This window comes from Haliaeetus albicilla, chromosome 20 (genome assembly GCF_947461875.1).
Source record: "Haliaeetus albicilla chromosome 20, bHalAlb1.1, whole genome shotgun sequence".
Classification (NCBI taxonomy): Eukaryota; Metazoa; Chordata; class Aves; order Accipitriformes; family Accipitridae; genus Haliaeetus; species Haliaeetus albicilla.
In genome coordinates this window covers 5074509-5097223 of record NC_091502.1, presented here as the reverse complement: position 1 = coordinate 5097223, position 22715 = coordinate 5074509, and the positions used below count along the sequence as shown (strand labels likewise).

General features: G+C 43.9%; 1 protein-coding gene across 2 annotated transcripts in view; it reads right to left on the bottom strand.

Moving 5' to 3' along the window:
• Positions 1-22715, bottom strand: part of FLT1 (fms related receptor tyrosine kinase 1) — a 115894-nt gene that overhangs the window by 19736 nt on the left and 73443 nt on the right. Inside the window, exons 14-18 of one of the 2 annotated variants that reach the window (XM_069808075.1) lie at positions 17653-17799; positions 15596-15727; positions 9781-9887; positions 6820-6958; positions 461-565 (exon numbers count right to left, since the gene is read on the bottom strand). In XM_069808075.1, the coding sequence (XP_069664176.1) occupies positions 461-565; positions 6820-6958; positions 9781-9887; positions 15596-15727; positions 17653-17799 (630 nt within the window). Of the gene's footprint in view, positions 1-460; positions 566-6819; positions 6959-9780; positions 9888-15595; positions 15728-17652; positions 17800-19823; positions 22679-22715 lie in introns of those variants that run through there. The other variant, XM_069808076.1, reaches the window with a different exon arrangement.

The following is a 22715-nucleotide window of genomic DNA, read 5'->3' as shown; positions in this document are numbered from 1 at the left end:
GAGTGTCTTCACGTCAAGGTGGATGCTTTATGCTTCAGCTAAATTTCATTTACGATGTTCAGTATAGGGTTAGTCTAGCATAATGGTACAACGTAGGGTATGCAAGAAATCTAATTGCCCCTTCTGATCCTGCAAAAGTGACTCTCTCATTCTTTCTGAGATCTGAAGGATTGGAACCAGGTTTTCAAAAAAATTAGTCAATCAGGTTCTCATTGCATCTGAAACTTTCTCCTATATCATGTGACTATTTATCACCCTTTTTACTGTGAATGTAATTTTTATTTCATACTTCTGACATTTCACTTGTGGTGGAGCTGAAATTTGGTGTACGTATTTTGGAGGCTTCAGAGTTATTGGTGGGGGGATAACATCACACTCTCTTGCTTTTGACAGAATCATATTAGAAGAGGGACACTACATAAGGCATCATTTTTTCCAGCCCAGCTTTGCAGCAAGATACCTTTCAGCATTTTCACAGCAACTATTCTGCACGTTGGTGATTTCTTAATTCCAAAAGCAGATGCTTGTACCACCTTTCCAAAAGCTCCATGTCCAAGGGACTTTCCTGTAAAGAAAATAAATTGGAGAGATACATTCTGGTAAAAAAAGAAATCTTGTCAGCAAATGGATTCATAGATAGTGACTTGAAAAATGTGCTTTACAATGAGTCTCACATGTATATTTCCAACATATAGGTGGTTTAGTTTTTTTAGTTTGCTGGGTTGGTTTTTTTTTTAAGAGTAAGCAGACAAACCAGAAGACAGAGTCATCAGAGGGAGTAAATGATGTAATTGAAAATGATGCTAAATGAATGCAACCATTTAGTGGAGGTACACTGGCTTCTGACCCAATTTTTTCAGCCTAGCTCTGCCAGAGAAAGATTTGCTCCTCTTTTCCCTGAGCACACAGCACCATGCAGCAGGCTGTGACGCTGCTAGTTATGTCCTCAATAACACAGGGCCTCTGCCTAATCTCGCACACGCACTAAGATGCAGCTCGCCACAGACTTTGGTAATTTTCACAAATTAAATTCTTCCTTCTCAAACAACGTGCCTTCAAATTATCTTCATTCCAGGGACGCAGCAGCAACTTTGCATCACAACCCCTGGAGTACGTGCACAACCCCCTGATGCTCTTCCCTAGCAAGCCCTTGTAGGCTGAGATTGTGGAGTGATGAGAAGCTGCAAATCTGTGCAAATGAGACTTTTACATTTGCAAAATGAGGTCGGAGGGGATTCAGCAAGAGGGGGCTCGGAGTGACAAATGATGGGTTTGCTCATGGTGGGTACGGTGCTTCCAGGTGTCCAAGGGCAGACACTTGTGCTGTGCCATCATCCTGCTGCTGCTGAGCGGACCCCAGGAGAAACACCCAGAGGTTCTTGAGATAAATCAGTGGGCATCAATAAAATTCTCCAGCAGTAGAAGCTGAGTGTCTTCTTCCTTCATGTTCAGAACCAGGTAAGACTCCAAGGGCACTGTTATAACTTTTCTAGAGTTCATGATATTTTATGCCAATCTTACGATCTTCACAGCCTCCCTCATGATCTATTAGTGTTTGAAGCAGGGAGTATTGTCTACCTCCTTGACACTGTGCTCACGTGGACAGGCCTGGCTGCCTCTGCCATTCTCAAGCGGCTGGCAGAGTTTTGATCAGAGACATCTTGTCAGCATATCAGCCAGCAATAAATTTTATTTCCAAGTATCTATTTTCAGATTGTATTTGTGCTTCACCTTCAGCAGAACCCAGGCACCTAAGCGGCTAGCAAGAGTACAGCAGCAGGCTTTGTGGTGTAGATGAGAAGAACAGAAAATAAAGGCCAGCTTTTCATATAAAAGCAAAAGATAACATGTGCCATATATTTATTTCTCAGATATGCACATGTGATGTAGCCATCTCCGTAGGACAATTTCCTTTTCCTATGATGGACATCTGTTTGACTACCTCTCACTTGGACATCTACCTTGTTGATGTCTAAGTGAAAGCTGAATCCTACCCAGACACTCACCAGCAGAGAAAAAGAGCTGCTGTCAGTTCTAAATTAAATAGATACTACCTTTTATATGTGTATCACATTTCTAAACTGTAATTCTCAGTATGTCTGTCAGAAGAACCAAACAGCATATGTTATCAAAGCGATGGAAACATGCAGTGGAATACGCTAAGCCAAAAAAACCCCAGAAATGTATTTCCCCCCTAGATGTGCAAAAGTGTTGCATTTTTTACAACAAATAAAAACAACGAAGAACTTATTCTACATGGCTGAAAGGCATCAACAGACTAAGCCTTGGTTTGTGAAGGGCTTGCTTAGTGTTTGACACACAAATGCAGGTGAATCACTGTACATCTTTGAAAATCTACAGTCACCTTTTTCAGTTACTGCATATAGCTTCTTCCTTCAGCAGGCGTATAAGGGAAGCAACACAAAGACTAAGGTCTCAGTTTTCTTTGTGAATTGACGTTCTTAGTCCTTAATGCATTGACTCTTCATGGTTTCTACAAGATGAAGGTGCAGTTTGAGGTCCTGCAAAACCCATCATACCTTTGTTTAATCCATAGCTTTAATCTGTTTCCATCACTGTTAACTCACTTCCCACACTGAGACAACCTACTTAGTCACCACTTGGAAAACACACCAGTTAGTTAGCTCATAAAGCTACACAAAGCTGCTAACCTTTCATAAAGAAGAATGAGCACTGGAAACAACACTTCCTTCTCTAAACAACGTTTGTAATTTAATGAGAAACTGTAATAACACTTGATGTATTAGTCTTTGTTGCTTCGCTATTGTGTGCACTGTGCTAAATGTTAGCGCAGAATAGGGCTGCTTTACCTTTTCAGAGCATAGATCGAACTCCACAGTTTAGTACATACATTGTGTCTATGACTATAACAGATTGCTCTTGCAAAAGCCCCTTGTGTCGACAAAGTAATTGCAAAATTATTATATGGAGCTGTTAAACAGAGGAATATTAAGTTGCCCAACCATCTGAGCAGTTGACTTGTCACAGCCTTCAAGCAGCTGCACTGGCCATGTTTGGGGCAATGCTCAGGTATGAAATGTTGCAGCATCTACAAGCAGACTAAGGAAGCAAAATGCTCTACTTAAATTTTCTGCACTTGACTTTGGTTTCTTGGGGCAACTCAGAACTCATTAAAGTGAACATACCCCTCGGTCAAGGAGTTTTGCGTCGGGAGGTTTCCGTTTCAGTCCCATTTTAGCAGGGTCCTTCAAGCGTGTGAGTTGCTGGACTGGGGCATCAGCAAAAAGCTCTTGCAGACTGCAAGTCTGTGGGAAGGCAGAGGCTCAAAGATGTGTTGATTTCTCAGGTCCTTTGCCACAATTTGTCACCCGGGTTTTCCCCACACGTGGCTTCATATATTCCATTACGTTATGTACAACAGCTCTGCACGTGAAGGAGAACGGAGAGCGCTCTGCTCGCTGCCAGCGCTGTGGGCTTGCAGCGCACAGGAGGGAGCGGGGCTGAGGAAGCCGTTCTACCACCAGTGTGTTTCTCATTGCACCAGAGCCATGTGGCAACGGTCCCTTGGGGTCCTGCACCACAGCATCCGCAGTGTGTGACCTCTCGTAGATTAAGAAGGTCAAGCCCAAGAATAAGGTGAGAAATGCACGATAGCTCAGCTAACACTTACACTGGACTGCAGTGTTATCATGGACCACACTGACAGTGATTTATAGCACTCGCATTTTTCTGCCTAATGAAAAGATGACATTTTGCTCTCAGTCAGACTAATCTATACTGAATGTTAATTATCCTGACTTCAGTGATGCCCATACGAAATTTCCTGTAACAAACATCTGTAGCTCTTAGAGATGAAGAGGGAGTCGTGTTACAGAAGCACTGCATCACAGCCATGGGCTATATGCATGTATGTTGGAGGAACACATAGCAAAGGAGATGTGGGCTGAAAGGAGAGATTTATTTGCAAAAGTTACAATAAATATGTATCCTGGAGGATAAGTAGGTGGAAAGAGAAAAAGACATATCTGATGCTGGAAGAGGTTGCGTTTCTAAGTAAAAATATTTGTAAAAACCATAGAAGTACATTTTGTGTTTGTGAGACACCAATCCTCAGAGACTGCCAAGGTTACTCAAAGACTGAGCCAACTGCCATGTAAGCAGGACTTGCACTGAGCTAATCTAGCCTACTGCACATACCCAACTTCTCTGAATCTGGTTCTCATTCATTGTGAGCATTCTTTATTTGTTTACACCAGTTCTTCCACTTTTAACTCATTCTCTGTCATCATTCCCCACCTCCAGACTCCAAACACCAACACTGCAAAATGTGAGTTTTCCCTTGGTATTTACATTCCATTTCTGCTTGATTCTTTCCATGGGATTTACACACAAATAAAGCATCACATAAACCAGTGATCACACTGTCTGCACATCAGGCTCTTGCTCCATCATTGTAAGAAAACTATTTGAAGATTGAAGACACTCCAGCATAAGGTTATGTTTCAGCATTCCCGGAATTGTGTATGACAATTATAAATTGCTAGCAATCTATTCCAGCTGTGCTTATCCACAGCTGGTCACCTTGTGACTTCTAGCAGGTGAATTAAGTGTAATCCTAATTGTATGCATATTTTAATCACCCTCTGTCCTGGATCTCCGGAGGAAAGAAGGTATCTGTTACAGCTCCTAGCTAAAATGTAGGGATTTTCTAGTAAGTTCTTGCTGTAAGACAAATGTAATGCATGCCTGAAAGAACAAGCAGCACTATAGCAACAGGCTGAGCTTATCACTGATATTTCAATGTTGACCTTTTTGCTAAAATCTGTGTGGTTTCTGGAGGGATTCCTCAACTTCAAAATCTGGTCCCTACCCCCCCTGCCCTTCTAATCAGCCCCACACTAGGCTACACAAGTAAGGAACGCTCCCAAACCGATGCCTTTCACTGGGGCATCTGTAGGCCATCTAGCTGTAGGTTCAAAGTTTCCATGGATCTTTATTTATTTATTTCTGCGTGGGCTCATTTGTCACATTCTTGCACTTTATGGTGCACCGACAAGAATGTTTATAAATCTGCATCACAGAGGGGAAACAGGGAGAGTATGCTGGAGAGAGGAGGAAAAGGAGAAACGGGAGGGGTACAGGGTAGACTGTGAGGACCTGTTTCTGCACTGGCTTTTTTCCGAATGAGTACATAGCCAGGTTACAAGGGAAGAAAAATTACAGCAAATGACAAAGGTCAGGCTCCTGAGTCTAGAGAGAGAAGCATCCAAGCCAGCAATCTGATTTGGAAGCCTTAGTTGCCCTGTTTTTATGTTGTGTTTTAAGTAAATCAGTCCGCAAAAAATAGTGCAGACAATATTCTTGTCTGTATTCTCCTTCTATGACAACATGACCCACTTTGTGGATGAGGGAAAGGCTGTGGATGTTGTCTACCTGGACTTAATAAAGCCTTTGACACCATTTCCCAGAGCATTCTCCTGGAGAAACTGGCTGCTCATGGCATGGATGGGTGTACTCTTTGCTGGGTAAAAACCTGGCTGGATGGCTGAGCCCAAAGAGTGAATGTGAATGGAGATCAATCCAGTTGGCAGCCGGTCACAAGTGATGTTCCCCAGGGCTCAGTACTGGGGCCAGTTCTGTTTAATGTAATTATCAACGAACTGGACGAGGGGATCAAGTGCACCCTCAGTAAGTTTGCAGATGACACCAAGCTGGGCGGGAGTGTTGATCTCCTTGAGGGCAGGAAGGCTCTACAGAGGGATCTGGACAGGCTGGATCGATGGGCCGAGGCCAACTGTGTGAGGTTCAACAAGGCCAAGTGCCGGGTCCTGCACTTGGGTCACAACAACCCCATGCAGCGCTACAGGCTTGGGGAAGAGCGGCTGGAAAGCTGCCCAGTGGGAAAGGACCTGGGGGTGTTGGTCGACAGCCGGCTGAATGTGAGCCAGCAGTGTGCCCAGGTGGCCAAGAAGGCCAACGGCATCCTGGCCTGTATCAGAAATAGTGTGGCCAGCAGGAGTAGGGAGGTGATCGTCCCCCTGTACTGGGCACTGGTGAGGCCGCACCTCGAGTGCTGTGTTCAGTTTTGGGCCCCTCACTGCAGGAAAGACATGGAGGTGCTGGAACGTGCCCAGAGAAGGGCAACCAAGCTGGTGAAGGGTCTAGAGCACAAGTCTTATGAGGAGCGGCTGAGGGAACTGGGGTTGTTTAGTCTGGAGAAAAGGAGGCTGAGGGGAGACCTTATCGCTCTCTACAACTACCCGAAAGGAGGGTGTAGCAAGTCGGGGGGGGGGGGGGTTGGTCTCTTCTCCCAAGTAACAAGTGATAGAACCAAAGGAAACAGCCTGAAGTTGCACCAGGGGAGGTTTAAATTGGATATTAGCAAAAATTTCTTCACTGAAAGGGTTGTCAAGCACTGGAACAGGCCGCCCAGAGAAGTGGTTGAGTCACCATCCCTGGAGGTATTTGAAAGATGTGCAGATGTGGCACTGAGGGAGATGGTTTAGTGGTGGACTTCACAGTGTAAGGTTAATGGTTGGACTTGATGATCTTAAAGGTCTTTTCCAACCTAAATGATTCTATGAGTCTATGATTCTATTTTGGTTTTCCTACCTGGAGTCAAAAATACGCATATGGAAAGTCAGGTAGACAGAGTCAGTCAGTCCTAAATGCTGTAATTCAGTCATGGACTAGGGCACTTGCTATGGAATAGCTCACACCGAACCCGGCAGTACTCTGTGCTGTGTGTCTAAAACACACCTACCTCCTCTTTACCTGTAGTTACAGGTACAACTTATTCAGTCACCGCAAACCCAATGTAAAGTATGCCAATATTACCTAGTTTAAGCCTTTCCCTTGCAATTTCCCACTTGCTGGCATCATAAGGCAGACGTTCACATTGCTCATCTAAGGGAACTTCATCAGGATCCATTATGATTGACAGATAATGATTGGTCTTCATTTCAGAGGAATAAGGCTAGAAAACAAAAAATATTGCAAAATGAAAAAGAGGATAAGGGTATCTGTCAGCATCTTCTCGTTTGGATCAAGGGCTCCAAGTTAATTCTGTCCATGGGACTGAGTGTTTCACAGTCCAATAGATGGTTTAGTTAAGTCCCCTTTGGCTTTTTTATATATTGCAAGACTTTTTATGTAAAAGAAATGCCTTCCTCTAGCTTTCCTGCTATGTGACATAGCGGTTTCTTCAATGAAATCCATGTGGCTCTGTATTAACATGTGGTGTTATGATACAGGCCCTCTGTGCAGTCGAGAAATATTTTCGGCAAATGACTAAACACTGCAGATAAAAATAACTTTCCTTCATGATTGTGCAAAGCAAGAAGTGGCCATATGCAACAGATGGAGTTCAACTGCCAGTGTTTATTTTTTCCATAGGTCATATGTGGTTAGAAGTTGTGCAAGACTAGTCGTCAGGAGACTAGACATTATACATTTCAGAAACTGTTTACAAATCTTCAGAATTTTTTGTTTCTTTGGTATAATTTCTGACGAATTTCCTGAAATTATTTGAGTTTGGAGGAATTCATAAACACCCAGACTCAAACATGTAATTTCAAACACATAATTTCAAATTAATTCGCCAGAAGTTCAGTTTCTACTGAGCAAATGGATTATCCACTTCACATGCAAAATGTAAGGAAAGATGAATGTAATTTCAAAGTTCTCTGCAGTCCCTCCATTTTGAAATATGTTTTCCTTCAAAGATCACCTTGATTGCCATTCTAATTCACTGGACTTTTCTTGACACAGGCGTACTTATATTTCTAGAGAAAAGGTCTAGTGTTTGCTCTAATTTCCTGGCTATTCATTGGAATTTATGGAAAATCTGTTGAACTAAGACTCTGTGTTTCTTTTCCTAAACTCATGGAAACAGCAGGTGGGCACAGATACAAACACACAGATATATCTACATATTCTTTTTTTGTTGCCTTAACTGCCTCTTGTGACTTTCAACTTTCCTCTCTGCAGCTTGGAAATATGTCCCTAATACATGCATTTCCAGGCATTTGTTTGAGAAGGAAATTACTATGTGTGTATGCTTCAGTTACAAACATAACTAGACTAAAATGACAGTAGCTAATAGATCCTTTTTTAGTTGCCTTTCACCATCCCAAATAAGCAGAAAGTTAGTCTCAAGAAGGATTACACTGATGCTTGGGGAAAAGTCAGGTGGCATAAAGCCTGGCTCCAAACCATCCACTGACCCTGGACAGGACATGGATAAGTGGGATATGGATAGAAACAGAAGTGTGTGGTGCTCCAAAAAGAGCATTTCTTGATAAAGACTTGTGTACCAGACTGCTCCTACCACTCACTTTAGAAGAGCTTTTAAGTAGTCCCATCTCAGAAAAAACAACAGGGGAGTGGGAAGGTGTGGAGAGCTTCCTATGGTTCTTTATTCAGATACACTGAATACCAAATCTTTGGCACTATTAGAAATTTGAAACAATATTTTGAATGATGAAGAATTGTTAGGTATATTGTTTATCCCTGTATGCATAACATGCAGGCTTTAAGGAAATGCTCTCAGAGAAGCATGTAAGTATTTTTTTTCTGTTGTGGCAAAGTAATTTGTATATGAAATTTAATTTAGAGCTAATTCCAGACACAAATCCATGAGGGTAAGGATTTGTAATAGAAACCCAGTGAAGACCATAAACATAGAGCAACTCTAGCTGGAAAGGCTCACCTGGAAAGAAACCTTCACCTGTCATCTAAAGTCCCTTGTTCTACAGCAACGATTATTATTTTTAATATCTTTTAACAATCTAACAAGCACATGTCAAGTTTTGGTATCATAACAAATAAAATAAAGTAAAAAATCTGCAGCCCTTTGCTACGTTTAAAACTTACATTTTCCCAAGGGTTTGCAGTCATGTTATGAATTGCTTCATCATTACTGGTGAGCAGTACAGAACTAGTACCCCTTGCTTTGTAATTTCTCTTACAGCTACCAAGTTTCTCCACAGCTTCAGCTGACCTCTACTTTTCTTCCCACCCCCTCAAAATTCCATGCCTTTCTCCTTATGAAAGTTTGTGGCAGTAGGAAGGCAGGCAGAGTGGCTGCTGCCATGCCGCCCTGGTCAGGAGGTCTGGCCCTGCTTTCCCATCGGTCAACAGAAGTTCTCAGTGTAAAACCTAAGATACAGCCAGGCCTTAATGTAGGGTGAGATAAAATGGTCTGGCGGGCTGCAGTCAACCTTGAGCAATCCTCACGGAGCTCGGCCAGCCACAACGTGCTTGGCCGTGGTGGCTGTGAGCTGATCCCGGCATCACCAGATCACAGGATCATCTGCTCTAGAGGCTGCACCACCAAAACTACTTCAGTAAAATATCACTTTGGAAGTGATGTAATTACAGCAGACACTGTGTGCAAACCAGACCTCAGCATGCTCTGTGAAGATCTGTCATTCCCACTCACTCAGATCTTCAAAGACATTAAGATGCCGAACCCCCACAGATTTTAAAGGAATGGGAATGCCTTTGGTGGGAGTCAGGCACCCAAATGCTTGTGAGTCTCAGAGCTTTGCCCCCACCCGGGCTTTTGTTCCTGGCTTACTCATACTCAGCCTTGTGAGTCATGCTTTCCTGGGCACCCATCAGCAGCCTGGTGATTGCACAGGGAACAAAGGCAAGCAGTAAGTAAATCAGATTTTTTTTTTTTTTTTTTTTTTTGTAGACTCAGCAATCCCAGTGGCCTGGGAAGGATTTTCACACAGGAGCAAAGGGCTGGTAAGGAGATGCAGGTGCTGCGAGGAGCTCCCTCTCTGTTCTTACCCTCTTCAGCTTGCGAATGAAGAGGGTCAACAGAAGCCAAAAGAGCGTCGCAGCCACACAGGTACAGGTCAGGGTTATCAGCTCCAGGTTTGACCTCTCCGATGTGCCTGGGAAAATCAAGTGGCAAACATTTTAGAAAATGATCTGCAAAGCAAGGGCACTTTATGTTTCTTTGCCATTAAAATAAAATACCAGGAAGGACCAGCTTCTTTTCAATGGGGTATTAATCTCTGTTTGGACTGGCTTGCAGAGCCTGGAAAAAACCACGGTCTCCCCAGCAAAGCCATTGTATTGAACACAGCAAAATTGCATTTGATCCACCCCTAAGTTTTTCAGTAAAAAGTCAGCTCTTCTTTGGGGCGCAGGATGTGAAGCAAACCAGGTTGAGGGTGGCCAGTCAGACAATAATTTCCTTTTGAGGTGGAAATTCAGCTGCAGGGTATTTTTAGCCAAATTTTCTCTGTGTAAGAATGTGCGTGGGCCTGTGCATGCAGTTTCACACCCCTCCCCACCCCCCAACAGCAAAACCTATCTGGCCAAGCCCACATCCAAGAGAGGAGCAGAGGTCCTGCTGCTTGGGTTTGCTGTCCAGGATATTTGATGCTTTTCCTTGGGCACAGCGCCTGCTCTGCCCCAGCTCAGCGAGCTACTCTGTGCTGACGGCTGAGCCTTGCAGCCCACACCTCCAACCCAGCTGCACTGGAAACCCACCAGCCTTCACCAAAAACCTCGCTGGGGGAGAGCTGGGGGCTCCCTTGGAGGCTTGCAATGCAGCCAGCAGGAATCTGTGAGCTCTTCTTCACGTGGTCTGGAGGGATCTGGTGTGGCACCTGAGAGCTCAGCTCATACAAAGTGTGGCACGGGGGTCTTGAGCCCCATCCCCACCGGGCAGAAACCTGGGGCATAGGGTCTAGTGCTCCCCCCAACCCGCTGGTCCCCCAGAAGGCTCCGTGCCCTCAGGTCTCCTGCCAGTCACATCAGTAACACGGGGCCAGGCTCCCCGAGGGGACATGGGACCCTCTCCTTGCCCAGCAGCCCCTCGCAGAACCCGGCTGTCAAGGAGTTGGGAGAGCTTTCCAAACCAGGGAACAGATTAAGCACAGAAAGGGAAAAACAACAACGACGACTGAAAATGGAGCAGCAAGAAAACATGAACATTAGAAATCTGGAGAGTATTAAAGCCCACTGACAGATCTTACAAAAAAAGCCAAAATAAAATTCACTTCAGACTGATATTTAGGGACTCATAAAACGGTTTCAAAGCGGTCTGTTTTGCAAATCTTGTGATTGTGTCAAAATACCACACTTCCCACAATATGTTTTCCATCTGATTGGTAGCAAATGCAAAAAAAAAAAAAACCCCAAACCTGATGCTCTGCCTCTTATTCTGATACACCCTCCAGAGAGAGGAGAGGACAAGGAGGAGTAATTCTGAGCATGATTCACAGTAGTTTTGTCAACTGCACTTGCAGCAGTTTCAGACCCCAGGCAGCTCAGTGTTACTCCTGACACATGAAAAAGGGATGATTGATGTCTCACTGGTGGGTTTTACCGGGTTTTAGACAAGGCTACAGAGCTTTTCTCAGAGGTTGAATTGCTTCCTGTAGCTGTAGCTTAACTAGCATAATATCTTCCCTCTCTAAAGGTGATAATCAGACTTGTGTTTGTGCCCTATATCTAAGATTCCTCTGGCATGTGTATTCTGGAGCTTTGAGAATAAAGCTCATTGAAGAAAAATATGACTGCAACTATAAATGGAGATATAAAGTACCTATTTCTCAAAACCACCAAGACTGTTAATTTTTCACAATTATTTTTTTAAAGGCTTGATTTAGATATGGGACATAGTGATGGCATAAATGATACAGCTTAATACAGCTTGCCTACCCTCCGGCATCAGGTTTTCCTTTTACATATGGATACTCTTCTCTTGCTTCTGAGCAGCACCCATGCAGATGGTGAGTAATAGTTTCTGACATTTATTCAGCAAAACCTGGAGGGGCTGAAGGTTCATTTGTTGCTGCTGCTCCATATGGCAGGACTCAGAAAACACATGAGGCACAGTATGGTCAGTCCTGGGGTAGAAGGCAGCAACTCCCTAACCTCTACTGTATGCTGCCCAGGAGCTAGCGAAGAGACGCGAAGATGCTGTCTTTGAAACGTCCGAGCAAATTTAGGCAACCAGAAAGCATTTCTCCAGGCTGGGGTTGGGCTGGGTTATCAAATGCCAGCTTCCTAGTCTTGCTAACAGCTTTGCAGCCAGAGCTGGCTGTGTGCCTCTCAGCTGGGTAGGAAAAGGTTTGGTTTGAGGCAGAACAGGCAGGAACACTCAGAAGGTTTAGGATTAGCAGAGTTTGGAGAGGCTGTAAGCAGGACTAAATCCCTCTCTCTGCCTGGTAGCCCAAGTTTTCTGGCTCCCCCTTACACCCTCCCCAGACCTTTACCCCCAGCCACCTCATCAGACACGGACTTTCCCCTGCGTGCAGCTCTGCCCCATCCGCCTGCCTCGCTGCGGAGGTGAGTGAAGAAGTGCCACCGGCAGCAGCTTCTCTCTCCCAGCAGCGACAGGAGCCACCAGGACCGTGCAGGTGCATGGAGACGAGAGCCTGGACTAATGCACTGACCCCTCCAGGCACGAGCTCAAGTTTTGGGCTGGCATGGGCTCTGTCATTAGAATTTCAGCTCTAAACATCGAGGTGCAGCTCTGTGTCAGGTGTCACTCGGGGAAAAAGCAACGCCTGGGGCACCAACACCACTCTGCTGCACCCGAAGCATCCTTCAGGCCTACACCAATGTGATCTACCCTGCTTAATCCGTGTGATCCCATGATCACGGCAGTGCAGCACTGGGATGGGTGCTCAGATGCTGAGGAATTTCCATCCTTGGAGGTTTTCACGACCTGGCCAGACAAAGCCATCACTGACTGGATGTAGTGTTGGTGATGATCCTGGTTTGAGCTGAGGTTGAACTAGAGACCTCCAGGACTCCCTTCCAACCCCCTTTGGTGGTCTTCTGCGGTAATGTGAGTTTAAGTGTCCCCTGGTGTTCAACTTTTGTCTTACAGTCACCCACATAACCCAGGCTGAACCTCATTCTGTAGCCGAGGAAATTCCAGTTAAACTTCATGGAAACATTCCTGATGACTGCAGAGTCAGACTGACCCAAAAGGCCCAACAACTTTTTGAGATACAAAGTCAGAAAGGTAGCTAGATAGAAAACCAGGCAGTTATTTAAAAAGCAAACACCATTTTCATAGTGTTGGAATAGTTCAGTGGATGCTTAATAAATGCAATGCTTTCCTTTTCATCAGCAGGGATCACGTTAAGTTTATCGAGCATCGGCTTTAAAACAGAGCATGTTGCTGTATTCATTTGCTTGTTATACATCCGCATTTCAGTGAGCATGAGCTGTAAAAGATGCGCCTTCCTTGGTCAACACAACCCCTTCAAATGGTGCAGCACCTCTGCAACTACCTCTATCGCTGGCTCCCGCTGAGGGGGAGTGCGAGGGTCCCCAGGAGGAGAAGCAGGGCAAGGCTTTCCTGGCAAGTCATCCACCCTGCGAGCAGGGTGACCCCCCCAAAGGAGAGCTGCCCAAGACAGCCTGTGTTCCCCCTGTGCCCAGCAGCTTGTGTCCCCAGGCCTTTAGGGACATGCTCCTCTCCATCTGCTGGGTGCTCTGGCAGCCATTTGCTGTTCCTGTTCTGTCCTTGCAGATTCACTCCCTCTTCAGTTCCTCAGCCAAGAGCAAGCGGACGGTTTGCTCTGACATGTCCACAAACGCGGCCCCTCTCCTCCTCAGACAGCCCGGCCACCGTGGCTTCCAAACCAAACATGGGCTGCGATTATTTAAAGACGGCCCTTTGATTCCACCATCCATTCATCCATCTTGGGTACAAAAATAACACATTGTTTTATCTGTGAGTATAAGAATGTTTTTTCAGAGGAAATAAAGAGAGCAGACGGTTTCCTTCCTGACTCATTCACAGACTACTCTTCCAATCTGCTAAACGTGGCCATCAACACGAGGCTTTGCTCCGCTCCCTTTGATCTGCAGCCCCACGCTCCGAGAGCTGCCGGGACAGAGGGAAGGCTTCGGTGCTCACAGCGGCAGTGGCGGGGTCTGTATTTCTCAGAAAGACAAGCAAGTGTCAAAGCCTAGAGAAAGCCCCACGTTTAAGCCCTGGTCTCATCCTTCCAGGCTCAGGGATGGAGTGAAAGGCTGCCGTTCCTTGGGAGAGGGACAGACACTCCAGATCAGCGTAGGAATGAGTGAAAAACCCTCCAGTGACATCCCTTCATGTGGTAGGAAGAGAAAGGGTGGAAAGACATTTTCCTCGATCATAGTAGATAAGACAAACTCTGTCTCTTTTGCTCATCCAGTCTCAAACCTATAATTTTAATATGGTAGTCTTTCATCTCCTGCTTATTTAAGAGCTCCCATAGGAGTCACACAAGAACATTGCCAGTGGTCCCTCAGGACATGTAACCAGAGAAGAAGCTTTCCTGGCTGCTCTCTTTTCTCTCCTCTGGACCACGCACCGGGAGATATGACTTCCTCGAAGCCATCTGACAGAATGCTTGTGGTTGTAATAAATAGCCAAGCTACAATGATGTTAAAAATCAATACAATAATGAATTACATTGTCCAGGACTATCTATTAGTAGGATGAGTCTAGCTATTATAGCAGCTGTAAAAACCTTAGCATTATCCGTAAGGAGATAGGTGGTTTTAACTCCTTGATTACACAAGTTAGGCCAGCCCACAGGTACGTATACTTATCCCTGACCTTTTAAAGCAAAAACATCATTGTATCACCAGTGATCACCATTAACTGAGACAGCTAACACACTCGTGGCAGAAAATCAATACTGATTTACTAGCTGTAATTATCTTCTGCTGTAGAGTAGTATCCAAATACTCAGTAGTATTCAGATACATTTAGCCGTTGTATGAGAACCTCCACAAAGACATAATCCCAGCCTGAGAGACCTAGTGGTAGTCAAATTGTCTTCTATAAAGAGAAACTAAATGCATTTGGGACTTTTACTTAACACATGAGACCAATAAGATAGGTTACGTCAAATTCAATTCATAGATGGCACCGACTTACATGGAGAATGTCAACCTGCTTCTCTTATCTCATAGTATATGAACCAAAAGGGTATTCAATGAAACTGAAAAGTCACTGAATAAACTTTGTTTTTATGCAATGTAAAATTACTTGATAGAAGTCACTGCCACAGGCCTGAGTCAAGCTTGGCAGAAGGCAGAACAACACTGGACATTTAAATGAATAGCAAAATAACTCAAGCAATGGTTACAAAAATAAGTAGATCATACCTACTTCTTACAAGTACCTTTGAAAAATGCATGTGTAGCTATCGCTAGGCTAAAATCTTCTAGTCCAATTTGGCAGTTCACTTTACATTGAAAATAAACAAATGAAAATATCCCAGGCCTCTAACTTCCATGGAAGTAACTTGAACTGGGAAAATGAGTGGGTAGGAGAGTGCTCCTTATTCTGTTTTTTGTTTGTTTTGACGATACTAAATTTACATTTGTCTTCTACCCTGACCTGATCTTTGTTGGGTTGAAGCAATTCTTCTTTTTAGGTCAGTGTAAACACGCTCCGAGTTAGCATTTCCTGCTAAGCTTCCTTTCCAACCTGGTATGCTTCCCTTGCTAGGACTTACTTCAAATTGCTGCCTTCAGAGATCACCACATGAGCCCCAAGTCATACCCCCACCCTTCCAGCCTCAGTAGGAACATCACCCTGGCAAGCTCGCTCTTCCCATTTAATGTCGCGCTTTACCTTGTACCGTGACATATGCCGCACTCTCCACGGACCCTTTTAAGTTGGTAGCTATACACTGGTATAGTCCTTCATCCTCCTCTTTTACTCTTTCAATAAACAGCATTCGGCTTCCGGGCCCTAAAATTATTCCTGTGAAATGAAATATTTTGCAATGAGAGGGAGCCAGGATATAAACAAAAACAGGCCCTTGTGTAATAATATCTGCTTCAAGTTCTTCTCGAAAGAAATCTGAGCCACAGACTGCACAGCACAATGTTATCTGCAGGAAAGCCAAATATGCTTGGATGTTTTGGGAATCTTTTGGAAATCAGTGTTTACAAAGCAATTGTGTGAATGAAAAATCTCAGCCTAAAGGAGTGATCTTGGGAGCACTTGGTACTGTGTATATTGATTAGCACTCTGCCTAGACTTTCATCCTGGTGAGTTCTTCAGCATGTCTCCAGCTTTTGGAAAATGGGTGGTCTGATTACCGCACTTGCAGGTGTATGTCTGCCCCAGAAGCCACTCAAGCTTAAAGCACTTCCAAGACACAGCTTTGTGCATCCACATTGGCCTTATGGGCAGCAGACCAGCTCCAAATCTCACTTGCATGGAACAACAGGCCCCTTCGCAGAAGGACCCCAGCTAGTGCAAAGAGAGGTCCCATGAGGTGGACCCTAAAATGTAGGAGTTGTTACCCAAAGTTTTCAACATCTTGTTTATTTCAGCTAGGTCAACCCAGAAGCCAGCCTGGGCAATGCTCCAGCAAGTGAGGAAGGGGTAAGGAGCAGATTTGGCCTCAGGACTGCCTCTAAGGCACTGTACAGCCAGGAAATGTGCAGTCAAGTACACACTTGTGTGTTCGGCTCCATCAAAACTACTGTCCCATCAGAATGTATTCCCACCAGCTATTTTAGGCACCTAACTAAAGTGCTCTGACCTACCCTCTAGAGAGATCTTCCTGGCTCCTAACTTTATGTGTTACATTACACCCAAGTTAGACACATAACATTCATTTTAGAAGATAATGTTAATAATGCACATTACAACGACATGGTCACTGTAAACCTTCATGGAATCTGGTTCTAGATTATGTTCAGTGCCTGGGCTGCAAGTCTGCAGGGGCTTATAACTCACTTGGAGAATTCCTCCGAATTTTTCCCAGTTGTTTTTATTCATGCTATAGTAATTTCCAGTAACACAGGACAGAACCATAAACACAAACTTTCTAAAACGTTGTTGTTGAAGACTACGCTTAAGATTCAAGTTCCTACAGACCAAACCTCCTTGAACATTTTTGCTGAGCCTGTAACACTGGCTCATTGTGTGCTTCTGATCCGAATGTGGATGAACTCCCATGAGAAAGGTTTTGCCTTTTCCCCCATCATTCATCTCCACCTGCAATCTCCAGGGAACACTTCCGTGACTGTGATGCCAGCAGAGCTGGACATGTAGCCTTAGCTGATCTTTGAAACCACATGCCAGACACAGCTGTAAACATCTCCCAGAGTTTTCCTGTAGCTGCAGCATGACACCTGGGAAATTGTCCCTTTCTGCTGCGTGAGACCTGAATTCCTCTGCTCCCAGCAGACGCATTTCGTTTTTGGACACCCCAGGTACGGATTTAGTCTGGTGACTAGGTTGTGAATCAAGAGCAGACTTTGCATGCCTGACCACAGACCCACCCTGGTACTCCTACGCACACCACGCAAGCTCGGTTTTCTCCTGCCTAGTTATACGCTGGCCAAGACACCTGATCCTTAGGCTCCCTCTATAGTAAATGGAGAGAAATATGCTTCTCTGGAGATGACTTTTCTAAGATGCCAATTGAGAGCTATATTTTTTCCACTGACTCCACCACAGAGACCCGTCGTGTCTACACCTCCAGCCTGGCTGAGGTTTTGGAGTGAGACAGAACAACCCAGAGCACCCATGCTGCTGCCCGCCGGTAATACCTGGGCAATACTCCTTCCTTACGTCTGGGTACCGATGCCAATGACTCTACAAATGGCTACCTAAGGCAGATGGGTAAAGAAAAAGGCTGTAAAAGGTAGGCGAGTACACAGAGCTCTCACCTGGTTCTTGCTGTATTTCCTCATGGTTTTTGAACCAGGATATCTGGGGCTCGGGGATGCCACGAACCTGGCACTCCAACATGGCAGAGTTACTGGTGTTCACTGTCTGATCCATAAGGTGCCGCAGCAAGGCTGGTGCCTCTTGAGCTACAAGACAAAACAACACCTCCGTTTTACATTCTTGTAACTGTGGGCATTTAATTATTTTTCCTACCAGCATTTTACTGATGTTAGATATGGCTGTTCTACTGAGTTCATTGTTCACAGATTTTATTTACCATTCCAGTTTGCTTAACAGTGTTTGGCGTGTAAAGAGGACTCCCGTTACTCAGTGATAGCAGGTTATGATGACCAGTGAAGACTCAATGATGACATTATTTAAAAGTTTTCCTCAGTTCCATTACCAACCACATTTGTTTATCGAAAGCAAAGCTCAGAGTTTTGCATCAAGAGAAACAAACCGTGACACCAAAGTTTTTAACAATTAGCAGGACACCCTTGTAGCAGAGTATCTCTGCATCACTGATAGCACCATGCGGCTCTGTGCACCACGATACCTGTGAATGTGACTTTTATCATTTACTTACTTTAAAGGGTACAGTTACAAATCACATTCAGCAAACTCACGTCATCTAACACCAGAAACCATAAGCACCAAAGCATTGTGTTACATGTTCCAAAGTCTTCATAAATTCTTCCGCTTTTGCATTTCACATATTTGGCTGAACACAACAAGGCCTGGCCAAACCACACCACAGCCCACCTGCCAAAACTGCGTCGGTGAGAAGCGCACCCACGTCCTCTGGCATCCCACAGACGCTGAAAACCCTGACGGCAGGGGCCGAAGCTGAGTGTTAGCAGACCGCACAGCAACGCTGCTCCTGTTTTACTTTTATCTACTGACATTCATCCGAACGCAATGTAATAAAACACATTTCCGTGACAGTCAGTGACAATGAGTATTGGAAGCGCATCTCATCTGTTCTGCTTCTGCTCAAGGGCCTCCCAGAAGGGCATTTCAAAAACACTCTAAAAACATCATGTTAAAGTCATCCCTGAAAGAAGCAAAACAACGAATCTTTCTCATCCTCGTTTCAACCCTTTGCCACTCCTTCCCCCATTTCATACAGAGCCGAAGGCTATTTTGACAAAGATCAAGATATTTACAACATTTATGCACATTATATGGCAACATCCTTCTGTCACATTTGCAACTCTGACATCATCCTTTTTGGTATTTTGGTCCCTTTAAAGCAGTGGTGGAGAATCCAGGGAGCTCCTGAGCAATCTCACAAATGCAGATACTCTGCCGATTCCCTCAAATTCCCTGGTCTTGCAAGAACCGATTATTTGCAATCTTTCCCTTCAAGGACACTGCCAGGATCAGCAGTTACTAACACAGTAAGTCACACAATACAAAATATGAAACAAAACAAAACAAAGCAGAAACCAACTCTTTGCAAATATTTTCTTTTAGACGGCAATAGATACTGATACACCAAGTTCAAGTATAATATCAGCTGAGCTTCTGACATTCTGTGTTTGGAAGATTATTCTCTATCCTTTCAGAAAAAACTATCAGACATTTCCATCTTCACAATCATTCTGTTACCAGCTGTAAATAAAAACTCTCCAGAAAAATTAAGCACCTGTATACCACCAGCTTATGCAGTGTGCACGAACCCCGTGACACTAAAAGCACTTTTAAAGCAGGCTATCTTTGCTATGCTCTTACCCCTTGAAATCAACTCCAGCATAGTCATGACCCTGCAATGACCAGTTTGGGCTTTCTTGAGCTGCAAGTCTGTAATTTCCATGAGCAATGCTATATTTTGTTTACAGTGTAGTAGACAATTTGGTCTCTCTTCCCAAACAGTAATGCTCATGAGAGAGGCTGTAAAGTAAATTCTTCATCACATACCTACACAATGACATGGTCAACAATATTTGCCTTGCAGCCAAGAAGACTGCCCTCTTCTCATTGATACCTCGCCTCGATTTTTTCACAACACTGTCTACAAACAGGCACCCTCTGATGCATGTCCACTTCCGCGCGCTGAGAAGAGCTCCACAGTTCACATTTATCAGCAGTCCCTGACGGACATCCCAGCCCAGACATCCAAAATGAAGGTGGACAAGATGACACAACAAAGGCAAATCACACGTTCTGCGAGTTATTTGTGATTAATTTTAATTTGTTTATAGCCATACACTAAAGATGGGTTTTCATATTAAGAAAAACTTTTTTGCTTAAAACTTTTTTGCTTAAAACTTAAGTCACCGTTCACATACTTTCAATAATTTCCCTGCTGCAATCAGCTGATTTTTCAAGGACTTGGTCAACCTGAGTTTTCTCCCAGTCATTTTTGCAGTGAAGCCAAGAGGGGCAGTTTCCAACGCCCAGCTCTGCATGCCCCAAACCCGAGGGGCTGCCCTGGCCACCAGGGTGCACAGTGCAGGGCTCAGCACCCAGGGAAGCCCCCCGGGCTCGTCCCCAGCCCTCATGCCTGCCCATGAATGCTGCCTTGCCAGGCCAAACTCTGCTCTCAGTTACACCGAGGAACTTCATTGTAGGCAGAGTTTGGCCCAGGGGAGCAACGGGGGGGGTCGCAGAGGGGAGAAGGGGATGCTGGTGTCAGAGCACTCAGCCAGCCCAGGGTGGTAAGGAGGGAAAATTTGCATTTCCAAAAGCAAACAATGGCAAACAAGGGGTAAACATTACAATTTGTTCATTTGGGGGTTTACTTTTGCGTTCTGTCCATTTTTGCCCTTTGTTATGATTATATTGTCTGTTCGCTTATTTTTATTAATCAGTACAAAAATATAAATACAAGCTTTAGTTTTAACACTTAAAAAAAAAAAAAAGAAATATAATTCACACCTTTCTCCCTAAATAATATATTACACAACAGAAGGCAGAGAAACTCCCCAAACCGATGAGATTCTCCAGTCATCTGAGGACATCAAAAGTGACATCAGCAGTTTTTATCTGGCCACCAAGAACTGCTTTCCTCAAACGTTTCCAGTGAGGTTTCTCTGTGCCTCCCAACACGGGCAGCCACATCGGGATGTTACGACACCCTTGCACAGCGTGGCCCTCCGAGCACTGGTTGAGACCAGGCTGGTAGGACGTCCACCCACCAGTGATGCACAAATTCACAACAATTTCACAGAGGAACACTAATCACCACATCTCTTTTTTTTGACCCAAACTCATATTGCCTGGCAACTGGCTGCTACAAGTCATCGCGCTCTGGCTCCCAAGGCCATGGAAAATTCATAATGTCCTGTCATCACCACCCACCTTGCCATCAAATGTCTTTTCACAAAATAGCCTCATAAAAAAGGGGATTCGGTATTGTAATTCTTCTGAAGACTTGCAAATGCTAAAGAGCGCACTTGCCCCATTTTTAAGCAGTCACCAATGATTTCGCTTGCTTTTAGGCATGGTTTAGAAAAAAAGAGAGCCAGATCCCTTTGCAAGAACACATTGTTTCTGGAAGCCATCACACTAATAATGAACAAAAGAGCTACTGTATACAAGCAGGCTATAGGTGACATTTCAAGATATAAATGATTATTCTTTTCTTTACTCTGACAACTTCCAGGTTATCAATTGTTTTCTAAGCATTTTAGGCTCCATGAAACTGGCATTATGGGGAAATGCTATTGTTTACCCTTTCACACTTGACAAAAGCAATTCCCACGTGAAAGACAAGTTTAGCCGTGGGACACAGGCTCGATACCTAAAGGAGGAAATAGTCTGGTGAGTTCCCAAGCGCAAGAAACTGTCATGTTGTCACCCTCTATTTTAAAAGCACAGCCACTTTGTTCCTTTGCTGTAGCTATTTTGGTCACTACGGTCTGTTTTGTTATGGCGTATGTAAATGCTATATAAACAATCAATCATAAATGTAACCAAAAATAATAAAAGCTATGTATTGTAAAAAAATAAAGTTATCAGATCTATTAAAAATAGTAACTTCTTCCTTATACAGAATTTATAATACACAGAAACATCTCATAGCAAAATCATGACGAAGGAAAAAAAGGGGAAACGCTCACAAGGAAGTCTTAGGTTGCCCTTAATTCTCCTTCAGCAGTTTGGCTGGTTCTTAATCCCCATAATAAATCCAATTGTCATTTGCATACCAAAAGCAGTGAATATTTTTAATGGCTTCAATTTTGAGTTTGTATTTTAAAAAACATATTAAACAAATCACTGTGCTGGCTGCAACCTTGTCAGTCATGTTAGTGTAATATTTCTCATTTAATAAAATAATTACAACATCACAAATTCCTGAATCTTCAGGCCAGGAGCAATACTCACACCTTTATCAGTAGCTTTTTACATTAGTGCAGAACTGACTTTAAAAATTGACCAACACAGCAACCGGAAGTCTACCTGGATTTATTTGGAGAAACATGGTTCACGTCTGTCAGTTTTAAAATCATCATTATTATAAATGATATGATAGGTCTGCGCATTATATCAACATTTTTATTTCTTCCCTGCATACTTCTTTTAGAAGATACTTTTTAAGATTAATGTACTTTAGTGTAGAAAATAATTTCAAATAAATAAGCATTAGAACTTGCTCAGCAGGTAATATTTATAAGTCCATCAAGATCAGATTAAAATAAAAAATATGTAGTCCAGTCAATCTCAAACTGAATTGTGCTCATTCCGCACATTCAAGTTAACTTATTAAATGTCCATTGTTGACTGAAAACAGCAGTTTTTAAAGTTAATCAGTTTATTCAGCTTTGACACTTTTGATGAGGCCGATATCAAAGTGGAAGAAAAGATTGATCCAAAGTTTCCTTATCGCTCAGTAGGAGACAGCAAGAGAAAAAATAACAACATGCAAAATGTAGCACAGGGGATCTTCCAAACCCCAGCTTCCACGTGCCTTGTCAAAGCAGAAAACACCCGTCTGAACTCAACTGGAAGCTCATGCGTTACGATTTTGTTTGCTATTCCTCCTACGTCCAACCCATGGGGGAATGTGCACCACCTCAGGGCCTGAAAGGTAGCAACAGTAATAAAAAATCAAGATGAT